Source organism: Nuphar pumila, chromosome 6 (assembly GCF_984573655.1).
Source record: "Nuphar pumila chromosome 6, dmNupPumi1.hap1.1, whole genome shotgun sequence".
NCBI classification, from domain to species: Eukaryota; Viridiplantae; Streptophyta; class Magnoliopsida; order Nymphaeales; family Nymphaeaceae; genus Nuphar; species Nuphar pumila.
This window is the reverse complement of record NC_143254.1, coordinates 21200216-21213899: the sequence shown is the minus strand read 5'-3', so window position 1 is coordinate 21213899 and position 13684 is coordinate 21200216. Positions and strand designations below refer to the sequence as shown.

The following is a 13684-nucleotide window of genomic DNA, read 5'->3' as shown; positions in this document are numbered from 1 at the left end:
TCTTGTTACATGGAAAAGCTCATTTCTCAAAAAGCTCGCTTAGGAAGTGAGAAACTCTTTGTTTATCTGAAAGGAGGAGAAGCTTTGGGAAACTTGATTCTGAAATATGAGAGACGTGATTGCTTTTAATGGGAAGCCTGCTTCTTCCTAGTTTCCCAAATCGCTTTCCTTTTGCTTAATGTTTGTTTCACGGTTCCTATTACTTGCCATGTGTTTTCTCCTCACTTTCTATGGTTTTCATATTAAAAAACAATATTTTTTTATTACATGCTCTTATGTTGGTTTTATCTCATTTTATATCGCTTGGCAACCGTATCCCCCTTCCCACTTCATAATATTTTTTAACACTTGGTTCTCCACTTTCACTTCACGCTCGTATATATTTCGTTTCCATATAACTATGCTACTGTGTGTTGAAGTGAAAACTACCTTACCCCATTAAAACAAATAGGATATCGTGTGAGACATGCACTCGGATCCATAATATGAACCAGCTGATTTGTTGACATCTGAATGAGCCTAACGATGCAAACGAAAAGAACAGGGCATGTTTGGGCCCGGCTCGTTAACTAGTGGATTGAGCTCATGGCTTGGCTTGTGCTCTTGTTTAGCCAAGCCGAGCTCGAGCACGTCCCTGAATGAGATGAGCCAGACACGAGCTGGCATGTGTAATAATATTTTGTTATTTATACATAGTATATAATTTTTATATATTATACTTGAAAATATATATAACATTTTATAAATTACACCTAATAGTTCATATTTTATGTATATATTTTCATTCATCCTTCTTTTATATATGTTTTATGCATTCTTTCTTTTATATATATATATATATATATCGAGCCAAGCCGAGCTGAACACCTTGTGTTCAGGGCAGGACTCGTTTAAGCTAAACGAGCTGCTTGTGGCTCGGCTTGTCAACTACATGAATCAATCACAAACGAATTCGTGACAAGCCGAACCAAGCCAAGTCACAAGCTGCTCGGTTCGTTTACCAGCCCTAGATGCGACCAAACCTAACCATGAAGATGCATAGCTCACTGAATAAAAAAAAACTGGCGACCCAGTTTTACACTCGACTTAGTAGAGACGCGGCCTATTACTGGACCAAACCAAGCTGACCCAGTTTTACACTCTACTTAGTAGAGACGCGGCCCATTACTGGACCAAACCAAGCTGACCCAGTTTTGAGGTCCGTCTTTTTTTTTTTCTTTTTTGCTAGTAGGTAGTTAGTCTCTCTTTGTTAGTAATCCAAATATCCACTTTTATATAAGGATTAATTAAAAAAACAGAATAAAGGTGTACAGAGAGACTTCCCTCATTGTTTTTTAAATTGTATACTTAATGAAACAATATAATAAGCAAGACAATATCCGAGCTGTTTTCACGAAGGATTTTTCCTCCCTGCAAGTTTTAAGGATTATTGAAGGTAATAATAACATGCCCAGTGGTGAATTAAATCTCATCTCATTGGGTTGTTATGGTGCCCACTTGCCTCATGCCCGGTTATGAATGGGGGACCAGTCGGGGTGCAAATGGATTGGATTCAGGCTGAACTTCTTATATCCAAATCCAAGTCCAGAGTGCAAAAGGTAGAGTTGAATCTGAAACCAAAAGATAGGTGGTATAATACAATATCCAGTAAAAAAAAAAGGATTAAAGACAATGTCTTTACAAGTAAAATTGTACTCGAATGGAATTTGTATCCAAATCTGAATTGGACTTTACCTAAAACATCGTTCTGAATCTGAACCAAATCCAATCCAAATGAACATTCAAATCTTGAATTTGAATCCACAAATAATATGCCGAATTTGGATTGGATATTGGACCATATTCCATCCTTTTTGCACCCGTAGGGATCAGACTATCAATACGGATAAAATCTAAATAGTGAACAGGTTCCTTGGAACCCCAGAAAATACCAAACGAAGATTTAATCATAATAAGGAACCCTGTTTTATAGCTCCTATCATGCCCTCATTGTACTAAGCAATGCGCCACAAGTAGCTTATCACAAGAATCACTAAATTCAACAAAATTACAAGCATCTCACAAAATTTCAGTAAGTGATAATCCAATGAGAATTTGCATTTGTTGCCATCAGATTTCCACAAGAAAATTCAGTGGGAAGAAAAATTTGCTGCACAGATGCAGATCCTTTTTTCTTTCCCAATCAACGTGCTTGAATGCATCAGAAAGTACATTAATGAGACCGGGGGATTGAGAGGGGTTGATCCTCTCTCCCTCACTCGTTAAGATGTATTTCAACCTAAAGGTTACTTGTAAGGAGCAAACACGATGGAAGAGTTATGGCCACCGAAGCCGAACGAATTTGACAGCCCCACCTTGATATCTAGCCTTTTCTTCGTGGGGCCAACCAGTACCTTGACATCCTGCAACAACATAAGTTTCAGATTATAGAATCAGAATGCATGTAACTTTGTACAATTTTGTGGTGGTCTATATGGGTGTGCTGCGCATGTGCATGTGCATGTGCTTATATGCATGCGTGATTTCATAAAATCACTTCTTTCAAATACACACCACGCCTGTGTCTGGGTTGTTGAGGTTGACGTTTGGATGAATCCAGCCTGTTTGAATTGCCTGTATTTGGACAAACATTACTTACAAGTCAGAAAAATAGTCACCATTGCAAATTGAAAACATTAATCATTGTTACCTGCATCATTATCACAATAATATAAAACCATGTTTTATTGACGGGGAACAAGAAAGTGATCATTTAGCTGATCAAATTCACATGCGTATTCATTACCACAATACAATACCACAATTAAATTGTTGAAATTTCCATAATCTCATTGAACATGAAGAATGTGTACCGGTTATTCTCATTTAACACATGCACACAAGTGTATGCACTTTACACACACACAGCCAACAACACCCTCCCCCCCCCCCCCCCCCCCACATGACGTATGCCATAATGATGACCATTTCTTTTATTGAATAGAAGAAGGCTTGACCAAGCTGAGCTCAAACAACCAGGCTCAGGCTCGCTTGTGTACATCCGTATGCTTCATCACCTCATGCAAATATCCTATCTCATGTTTAAAGAAAAATCCAATCGACTGTTACATATTTTCTGTAAACCAATACAAGTAAAATAGCCTGTCAAACAAAGTCAAAGCACCCATCTGAAACACAAGCAAGGGTATGAAAGATAGAGCCATAGAGGGATAGCATCTTGACAATGATTTATCTTCGTTATTCCAACTTGCTTGTCACTGACAACTCTAATAGCTTGTGTCAACCCACATAATGTAAGATGTTCAAACACTGTTCACCAAAAGAAACTGCATAAAAAGTCCTTGTTTTTTCTACTTCCAAAGATATACTTCCACACTCCATGAAATACGTCCATATTTTGGAGCCTCCATACATATTGTGCACTGCGAGTTAACAGACTCTCAATGATATAAAAAAAGAGAGTACAAAAATGTACATTGAGATCATTCTCTAATAGAAATTATTATGGAGTCCATTTCAGAAATATACCCTGAAAAAAAAAAGCCAGAATCCTAACTTAAGGTTCTCAAAGAGGATGACAAAGTGAGGGCCATGACTTCAATGAAACTTGATGTGTTTTCATTCATACTTTCAATTTTTTGTTTGTATATTCTCCAGTCTTACGGATAGGAAATCTCATCTACAAAACACACATTGGGACCACATTCCAATGTTCACTACAAACTTGCGGTACTTTTTTCCCTTTTCTCAACAAACTTTGTTTCATTCCAGGGTTTCTTTCATAGGCTTTCCTTTTCTTCCCCAGTATATTCCTACGAACTGTTTAATCAACAAATAACATAAGATGGATATGAAACACCCCTTGTCTAGACATCTTGTTATCCAAAACAATACCAAAGAATACAGCTTCAAGAATCTACTTGAGCAGCCCATCTGTACCAGAAACAAGCCCATCTCTATAGACCACTTACCAGTCAGATAATATTTAGGGACATCAAACCATCAAGTGGTTGATGCCACTGTTCTGTCAAGCTGTGATCGAACATAACAACTTCTAAAAATGCAGCTATCTTTAAACCATATAGTCAAAGGTCATGGAATAGACAAATAAATTCCAGCAAATTACGATGTCACACACATAACAAGTGATAAATCACGGTTCAACAAAATTTGGAACAGAAGAATTAAATGTTTTACAACCTGCTTGATTTAGCCAAAGGAACATGTGGTGAATTAAGGCCACAAATGAAGACATATTCATGTTTGATATAAACATGAATAAAAAATATGTAGTTACATCTAAAGATACACACAAAACATAGAGGCCATTGTAGTATTAAACACATGAAGAAGAAAATTCTAGCTACTAGGCTTTAGTTTCAACAAGAATATTGTCAAATGTGGTGGAAATGAGTATTTGGAGCAACACCAAGAGCATCATGGTTATCAAATTGACCTATAAAGTACCCAAGAAATACACGAAGAACAGTAGCTTGACCACTATAGATGGACCATGCTCATGCTGAAAGCTAAATGGGAATAGAAAATAAGATATGAATCTGATTGCAATGTTACACACGCCAAGATGCAAATTCTAGATAAAATTTGCAATCAACAAGATAGTTTCGAATATGATGAAACTGTTTACCTAGAAGAGAGTTACCAATAATATGTATACTCGTAGCTCGTGCCCATTGTAACTATGATATTGAAATGTATTACACAACTCAGAGACATCATTACCAATCAAATTTGCACAACAGGCAAAGTGGAGAGCATGTTATGTTAAACAGATATTCCTCTAACTGGAAGGGTGATTCAAAGAAACCTGTAAAACCCACACTATAATATGCAGTGAAGTATCAATCTACAAAAACCAAATAAAAGAGAAAATGTGTACAAGGTTATGATACCGATGTCTAGATTAAGGAGAAAAGATAAACCACCATATATTGGTAGCCTCAACAAAGAGAAAATATTATTAAATGTTATGTGTGATTGCTTAAGCAAATTCCTTGTTACAGCCAAAAGGTAAGATAGGAAGATGTGATTTAGGAAGAAGGAAATAGATAGAGTACCTAAAGCAACCTTAGGTGTAAGAGATATGGAAATATAGCTTGCAAAGCCAACATCATGTAAATAGGACAAGGACTAAAGATGAAGATATAAGCAAACTTCAAGCTTTCAAGCATATGAAAAGACATAGCTGAGATTCAAGAACGAAAAGCCTTTTATTGCATGGAAAGCTCTATCTTGATAGTCCCCGTTTCATGTGGGTGGTGCAAGTGCTGAAAGGACACCTTAGTAACAGATATAAAGCAAGCCACCATTTTAAAGAAATTTAGGGACAAAATAAGATATGGTGAACTCATCAAGGCCTCCTAAAAGCCATGGGCATGCATTCATTATCTACACAACATATAGTCTGCAACAACCATTCTACCTTTTGTTTCTACCCATTTCTGTAAATAGGTCTCCATGTACTCAGTGTAGCCAGGGCCCCAGGCCAGAGTGGACTTTACCAACCTACCCATAATTACCAAACTCAGTAGCCTTTACATAGGTGCTGTTTGCCTAAGAGATGGCAGTGCTCACAGGAGATATATGATTATAAATTTATAATCATAATTTCTCCTCTACGTAGTGCAGCAATAATCAAATTGCTTTGCATCATTACAGAAATGAAGAAGGTGATAACATGAGTTCTTCGTAATGCATCTTTAGAGGACTAGGCCATGCATCATCATCAAAGCAAAAACAAGAAAAAATAAATTAAAGACAAACCTCTGTCAAGAATGTATTGTATAATTGGTCTACAGGAACAACCAACAGCAAACATGATAACAACTTCTTCTTTTTTTCTAATTACTGTATAAGCTGCGTGTACCTGTACAGTAGCAACAGCTTCTAAGGCCCCTGCTGCTCCCAGGGAGTGACCGATCATAGATTTGGTAGAATTAACACGTAACTGCAAAAATTATATCTTTGAATTCACAATATCCAAAAAAGTATAAAGAAACCTAAAGCAACATACATGAAATATACAAAAATAGTAACAGGCGGAAGAACAAGAACAAGAACAAGAACAAGAACAAGAACAAGAACAAGAACAAGAACAAGATAGAAAACAATAAAGCCAGTTACATCACCTCAGGATTCTGACCAAAACAGTCCATCATAGCTTTTAACTCTTTCAAGTCACCGGCTTGTGTGGAAGTGGCATGTGCATTTATGTAGTTTACATCTTCCCTAGCTACACCAGAATCAATCAAAGCTTTTTCCATGCAAAGTGCCAAACCTCTCCCTGTTACAACCAGCAGCAGAGTTTAAACCTCAAAATCTGTTTACAAAATTTACGAATTTTGATACAGGAAGCAATTATCTACAGTTCATTTTTCATACCTTTAGGATGAGGCTCTGTCATGTGATATGCATCACAAGTAAAGGCTCCACCAAGAAATTCAGCATAGATATTAGCTCCTCTTTGCTATATGTTCAAAAATGAACCAAAAAGTCAGGCAAAGAATAAACAAAGACATGAACAACTCTTAAGAGTAACATGTATTTTTTAACCTTAGCATGTTCTCGCTCTTCCAGCAGCAAAACACCAGCTCCCTCTCCCATAACAAATCCGTCTCGGCTCTGCTCAGAATGAGAAAAGAAGTATGGTATAAGAGAAAATACAATGTTTACTTCAACTTTTTCCATACTTTCATAGCAATGAAAACAATTCACTATAAGAATAGGTGTGATGTTCCACATTGAAAATCAGGTCCAGTAATACGATCCTTTTGCTGTTTGAATACATGAACAATAAAATCACAGATATTGTTTCTATGGGTGAAAAAACTTAAAGAGAGGGCTAAGCTACCCTGTCCCATGGACGAGATGCTTTTGGAGGTTCACCATTTCTCTGAGATAGCGCTCTGCATGCTATGAAACCTCCAACACCTGCTCCAAGAAAGAGAAACATATGCTGAGATAAGCAATAGCATTACATCTTGATCAAAATATGAGGAAAAAAATAATGGAGAAAAAAAAAGTCATGCAGAAGTGAGGGGGCATCTTTTTATAGGAGGAATGCATACCAATGGGGGTAATTATCCCTTCAGAGCCACCAGCTAGCATTACATCCTGAAAATCATTAATACATGCTCTTGATTGAGATATATCTATTTTGTGCTTTGAAGTGCTGACTGAGCATCAGAAAGAATGCCAATCTTGTTCAGATGGATAGAGAGGGAAGGGGATTGTGAAGGCAGAAACTTACAGCTTCACCTCGTATAATGTGGTTAGCGGCATTTAGTATGCAAAAGTTGCTTGTGGCACAGGCAGCTGAAATTGAATAATTGGGCCCCATCCAACCCTGAAGTTAAAAACAAGCAGACCATCTCAATTGCATAAATAACACCTGAAATTGAGAAATTAGCTGGTCCTGGTTGAAGTTTCATTGTAAATGCTGGCTTACCAAATCCACTGCAAGTATAGCAGAGCCCATATTAGTCATAGCGAAAGGTACACAGAACGGACTCATCCTTTTATAGGAAACCATGAGAGCAGCCACAGAATCATGAATGACCTGTTCCAGTCAACATGATATAATGTGAGGCAGGTCAAAAATTCCTCTAATTTACTTAGGACATGTACCATCCGACTCTCCCAAAAAACATTAAAAAAAGCAACTCTTTTTGGACTTCATACGTAATACACATTTTATACATACACTTTCTAACTAACATATCATTCATGTCAAAACAACAGAGAACTTGAGTGTGTAATGCAATTTCCATTTAATAGTTCTAACCATTCAAATTTCAAAAGAAATGAAGTGCCAAGCAATTGGTGAGGATACCAAACATTGAAAGGATGCCCATGTTACCTTCAATCCACCAATTGCAGAGCCTATCAGAACGCCACATTTTGTTAGATCAAAACTTTTCATGACCTCTTCTGTCACCTCTCCATCAATCAATGCTTTCTTTCCAGCAGTGAGCAAGTAAAGCATAAATTTGTCCATTCGCTTTGACAGTTTTGGTGAAACCCATCCATCTGTGGAGAATGATTTGATTTCTCCTGCAATCCGCTGCATAGCATGCTAATCAGTAGACAAGATTAAAAAAAACATTTCAGATATACACAACAGTCTAGAGACTCTCGACTGAATTAGACAGGAACTACGATGTATCCGGATAACACAAAAACTTACTGTTGAATAATCTGAACAATCAAATGATTCAATTTCACTTATTCCACTGACACCTTCAAGGAGGTTGTTATAGAACAACTCTGGATCATGGCCTAATGAAGACACTACACCCATCCCTGTAACAACAACCCTTCTTTGCTTAACAGTCATCTTCACCGCAGCCATTTCATCTGTTGATTGCACAGCTGCTGCCACAGTTTTTCCTGCACCATTTATAACTGAATTAACAATAATCAAATTTACAAATGCAAGAACCATGCATAAACAACCACCTACAAGAACCAAAAGCTTACAGGGCAGCAATTACCGCCATAGGCCAAAAAGACAATAGAAAAACATATTTATTGGAAAAAAATCATCAAGTATAAGTTCATTAAGGTTTATGACCATTGACATGCAATTAGAGCAAAATTAAGAAATTGAAACATCCAACTGCTAGACTGAGGTAAAACCCAAGATTGATAACTGCTCATCAAACTTTATGCCAAAGAAAGACAAACAGCTTAACCGGAAAAAGAAGAAATGCAAATCCGTCTAAAACCAAAAATCTAAATTTATAACATTCATCCAAACTAATAAAAAAAAGGATACTAATGTCCTTTATATTAACTACATCTTCCCCTTAAAAAACAAAAATACAGTGCCCGACAGGATATTAACAGACAAAAAGGGAAGATGACAATTCGAGATTATCAAACATTATGCGAAGAAGGATTAACACGTAGCTATTCAAGAAAAGAAGAAGAAGAAGAGATGCAATTATTGCATGACCTGGAAACTGAATCAACTTTAGTACAAACAATGCATTGAAGTACCAAGTGAAACAAAACAAGATCTAAATCATATAAAAATTAATAAAAAAAGATATCCAAAATCCCATCACTCCAAATCCATATATGCAGTACCCCAAACAAAAGTAAAATAGACCAGCAAATAAGACTACAAAAAATCCCCCCAAAAAACATTAAATTCACAACAAAAACACCCCATGCCTAAAAGACGAACATATTGGCCAATGTAAACAAAATGAGAGGCAAATGAAGAACACCCATTAAGGCACATACCAGCAGCAATGCCACTAGATCCCTTTCCTCGGCGGCTGACGTCGGATCCTTTGGAACCAAACAGGGAGAAACCAACCTCCCCAAAGAATGGGGATCCTTTGGAGTTTTTGTAATCTTGGCAGGGCTCAAAGGCCAAGCAGGAGCTGAGTCCATGGAGGCTCGAGGCCAGGCTGGTCTTGATGAGAGAGGAGGGCTCGAGCCCATTGAGTCCGGAACGCCAGGAGAAGTCGTCCATCAGAGAAGCGATCTTCCTCCTCCGAGCCCACTTGCTGAACCTCCTCTTCGAGCTGAAACCGTGGGAGAGGCCGAGCTTGGGAGGCTTCTTCTCCTCCGTCAATGAGAGAACCGTTCTTGACATGCATGCTGCCACTAGCCATGTGCAGAGAGGAGACGCAACCGACATTTTTTGTTCTCTCAATGTATATATGCACGGAGTGATGGAAATCCAAGATGGGGCCTCTATAAAAGGGTGAAGGGAATCCAAGAGGACAAAGATGTCTCCCTCTCCCTCTATATGTCTCTTTCTCTCTCAAAAGGAGATAGATGGAAGAGAAAGACGAAAATCCAAGATGGGTCACCCTTCTTGAATCCAGATTAGAGATGCAAGACAAATGTGCGCCTCTCTCTATATATATACTTTCTCTCTCCCCTCTGCTCTCTCTTAGCTACGCAAAATCGAGCAGAGTGCCACCGAAGTCGCGCAAGAATCTGAGGCCTGTGAGAAAGAGAAGCCGTCAAAATCAAAATCATCGATTCATTGCGGCAGTGTACCGGGCGGAAATGGGGTCCATCCTGCGATCGGTTTGGATCGGGATTGAGGACATAAACGGAAAATAAATCGGAGATGGAAGTCAAAATTTTAAAAACCGTACAGGATCGACTTACTTTGTATCTTAAAAAATTACTATTATATTTTTACATATATTATAAAATCTTATATATATATATATATATATAATTTTATATTTTTAATCTTAATATAAAACTTTTTCTCTCCTTCAAGCTTTCATTTTTTTTCCCCTCTCCTTTCTCTCACTGTAGAAAAAGGCAATGGTCAAATAACCGTCTAAACCCTGCCCCCGCTTAGTTCTATTTGGATTGAAAATCAACAACATTAAACAAAGAATGGATCAAAGATAGAGGTTATAATCAAAACTCGTAAACAGGTGTGGGAGAGAGAAAGAGAGAGTCGGGGGACTCCTCCCCTGACTTTTTTTTCCATGTAATCTCCGCATCCAGTTTTTTTCGTAACAGAGAAGGAGGGCCGTGTCCAATGTTTGTTGGAATCCTTTTTCTTAGCGCGATTTTCGTTCAAATCCTGCTGGAAAAACGGTGCATCAAAGTAGCCATCAAGATGGGTCGCTGACAAGTAGGTCAATACATGCCCCACTTTGTAGCGACGCTGCATATAATGTGCATTCGCTCAATGTCTTTGTGGATTGTGAAGTGTGAGAAGCATGTGTTTCTTTTGCAGTGAGGGAGAGAGAGAGAGTGCGCAAGTGTGTAAATGTATAATGATATGGTGCTTAGTTTTTGACCTATTTAATGCTTTGAAAATGCTTTTACATAAAAACTTTTAAAAGGCATCAGGATTAAATGCAGTGTCGCTGCATGGTTGGTGGTTACTGGTTATGCAGCAACTTGCCTGACAACCATTCATCTTGGCATTTGCGGCTGTTTTTTTTTAATAAATATAAAAATTACTTAAAATTATTTTTAATATTATTTTAATAACTTTAACACATGTTTTGGATTGGCACATAATATTTTTTAATTATCTTTTTACCGATTCAGAACGATTCACTTGAATATCGGTATTGGCTGATTCACCTGAATAGTTGACCAATCGATACAGGGACGATACCGAAACTGACAACATTGATCCATCCATCTCGACAAATGTTGAGATAAACGATCAGTAGTAATTGAGCTGCATGCTAAGCAATAAAAAATAACCTCAGTATGGTAATAAGGGTTTCTGTGATGCATGCGCTCGGTTCTAAACCTAAGTCCAACTTGATTGGATATTTCCAATATGTTTTGATTCCATATCCAAGATCCAGTCCAGATCTTGGCTCGTTTAGAACCGGGTCAAGAATGAGACCTCGACCAGTAATTCCAGGCCTAGGTCATGCGCTGACAAATCCGAACTGGAACTGACCCATACCAGATCCAATCGGATACCAGACAGTATCTGATAAGGACCCCTCATCAGCAGACTTGGAGTTGGACCTACATTCATGTAGATCCAACCTGATCCAATCCATTGACGGCCTTTCTCTTTCCTTTTCCTTTTCTTTTTGGTTAGTTTTTTTCCTGGCTTCCGTCCTCTTTGAGTTCTAACTGGACAACTTTTTCTCTGCAGGATAACAGTTAGGGCCAACATCGGTTGGAGTTCTGATCTATGTCCGAACAGGATCTTATCCATATTATCAGATCTGACTAAGTGCAAATAAGAATCCAGGTCAGATCCCGGGTCTGAAATATGGTCAGGTCTACGTTTGAATCAAGTGTATCTCGACATTTTCTGCATGAAAATCAACAGAGTTTACCCATTTTCTTCTGATCCAATATCACAAAGACATAATATGATTGGATAGGGGGATCTATTGTGGGACACAGCTAGATTCAGATCCAAACCACTCTTTAAAAATTGGACACATTGTCAGGTCAGGCATGACCTGACCCATTAGTACTCTTAGTCGACCGAATTCATATTTACAATCTCACTTCCCGACCCAAGTCATTCACTGGATTAATAAGGTTATGGATCTGGCCTGTTTTCCTTATATGGGTTGGATAAATTGGATGGGACTAAAAAATAGGTTATATATATAAGAAGGTTAATGCTTGCTACTTTTGTGGGTAAGGAACCACTAGTGAAAACTATAATATTTTTTATTTTTAATGTTTTTTATACATCTAAGACTATGTGATTTACATATTTGAGAAAAGTTTTCAAGTGATATGAAAAACATGGGGTAAGCCCACGAAGTTTTACTCTGCTAGGACAGTGCTCTTAAGTACGGCAGGCAGAGCCAGTGTCGCTAGGTCTATGTAAACTAATAGAGCAGCTCATGACTCAGCTCGGTTCTGCTCATCACAAACTGTTCGTGATTGGTTCTTATAATTGGCAAGCCAAGCCACAAACAGCTCGTTTAGCTTCAACGAGTCGAGCCCGAATACAAGGTAAATGGAAAATATATACATAAAATATAGACTATTAAGTGTAATTTATAAAATGTTATATATATATTTTCAAGTATAATATATAAAAATATATATACTATGTATAAATAACATTAAATATTTTTACACGAGCCAGCTCGTGTTTGACTCATTCAAGGATGAGCCGCTTGTCGAGCACGAGCTCAATCCACTAGTAAGTGAGCCGAGCCCGAACATGCCCTGTTCAGTTCGTTCGGCTCGTTTACCAGCCCTATCTCTGATGGTTTCTCCGTGTAAATACAAAAAAAAAAGTGATATGAAAAACATGTCATAAAAAAATTTGTCACACAAAACCAATTGGTAAAATTGTGGTCTCCATATAATAATAGGAAGAACCAAAGTGTCATTGGTACACAAATATGCATAAAAACAGAAATAAATTATGCCATTGATACAGGGAAAAAAAATTAAAGTGCAGGTCCCACACAAATGAGAAAAAGTGGAAAAATGGTTTCTCATGGAGAATGGGGGAGGGTTGATGAAAACTTTTTCTCAGAGAAATGGTGAATTGTTCGACTAAAGTTTTGCTATCCTTTAGTTTGAGTGAGGTTCATATTCTAACAACTGGAGGGTTCTTTTGGGTACTTAGGTTGATTTCTGAATTGTCGTCTCTGATCACTATAGAAGAATTTTCTTGCCTTTCAAAAATTCTTTTAAAATCAAGAACCTTTGTGATGTCTTCCCTGGGTGTCTCTATTTTCATGCCATGCTCTTGGTCTAGACTATGCTCATGCACAGTATGCTCTAAAGGAATTTCAGTGTTTGATTTTTCAAATTTTTTATCTTTTCAAAATTTCAAAATATTCATATTTTTTTATTTTGAAATGAGAAAGAAAAGCATTGATGAAAATGAGAGGTTTGGCAAAGACTTACTGGTACTCATCGATAGAAATAACAAAATTCTGGAATGAGGGGAGAGCAATGCCATCTCGGACAAAGAAAATGACTTTTTGGGGTTTTTCTATTTTCTATTTTTTTTTGAGTTTTTTATTAAAACGGTACAAAATCAGGATCAAAATCACATGCTTTGGGTATCACTATCCAGTTCTTGATCAAATTCATGGTCATCCTCCTTAGTGGAATCTCTGGCTATAGAAGTAGAACATGCATCAAACGACCAGAGAATAGCAAATCTAATTCTAAGGCTTCGAGATCTGAATTTATTGTTGGGTTTCCCTCCTTTGTC

General features: G+C 37.5%; 1 protein-coding gene across 1 annotated transcript; it reads right to left on the bottom strand.

Annotated features, from left to right (window-relative positions):
- Nucleotides 1-2017: 2017 nt before the first annotated feature.
- On the bottom strand, nucleotides 2018-10042 carry LOC149834270 (3-oxoacyl-[acyl-carrier-protein] synthase II, chloroplastic-like). Its single transcript, XM_090010041.1, has 13 exons — nucleotides 9271-10042; nucleotides 8207-8409; nucleotides 7880-8083; nucleotides 7469-7579; nucleotides 7271-7366; nucleotides 7089-7134; nucleotides 6872-6951; nucleotides 6574-6642; nucleotides 6403-6487; nucleotides 6150-6304; nucleotides 5888-5968; nucleotides 2554-2613; nucleotides 2018-2402 (listed from the first exon to the last, which is right to left on the bottom strand). Exons 1-13 carry the CDS (start codon nucleotides 9671-9673, stop codon nucleotides 2286-2288), a joined length of 1710 nt encoding a protein of 569 aa, XP_089866167.1. The 5' UTR covers nucleotides 9674-10042; the 3' UTR covers nucleotides 2018-2285.
- Nucleotides 10043-13684: the final 3642 nt, after the last annotated feature.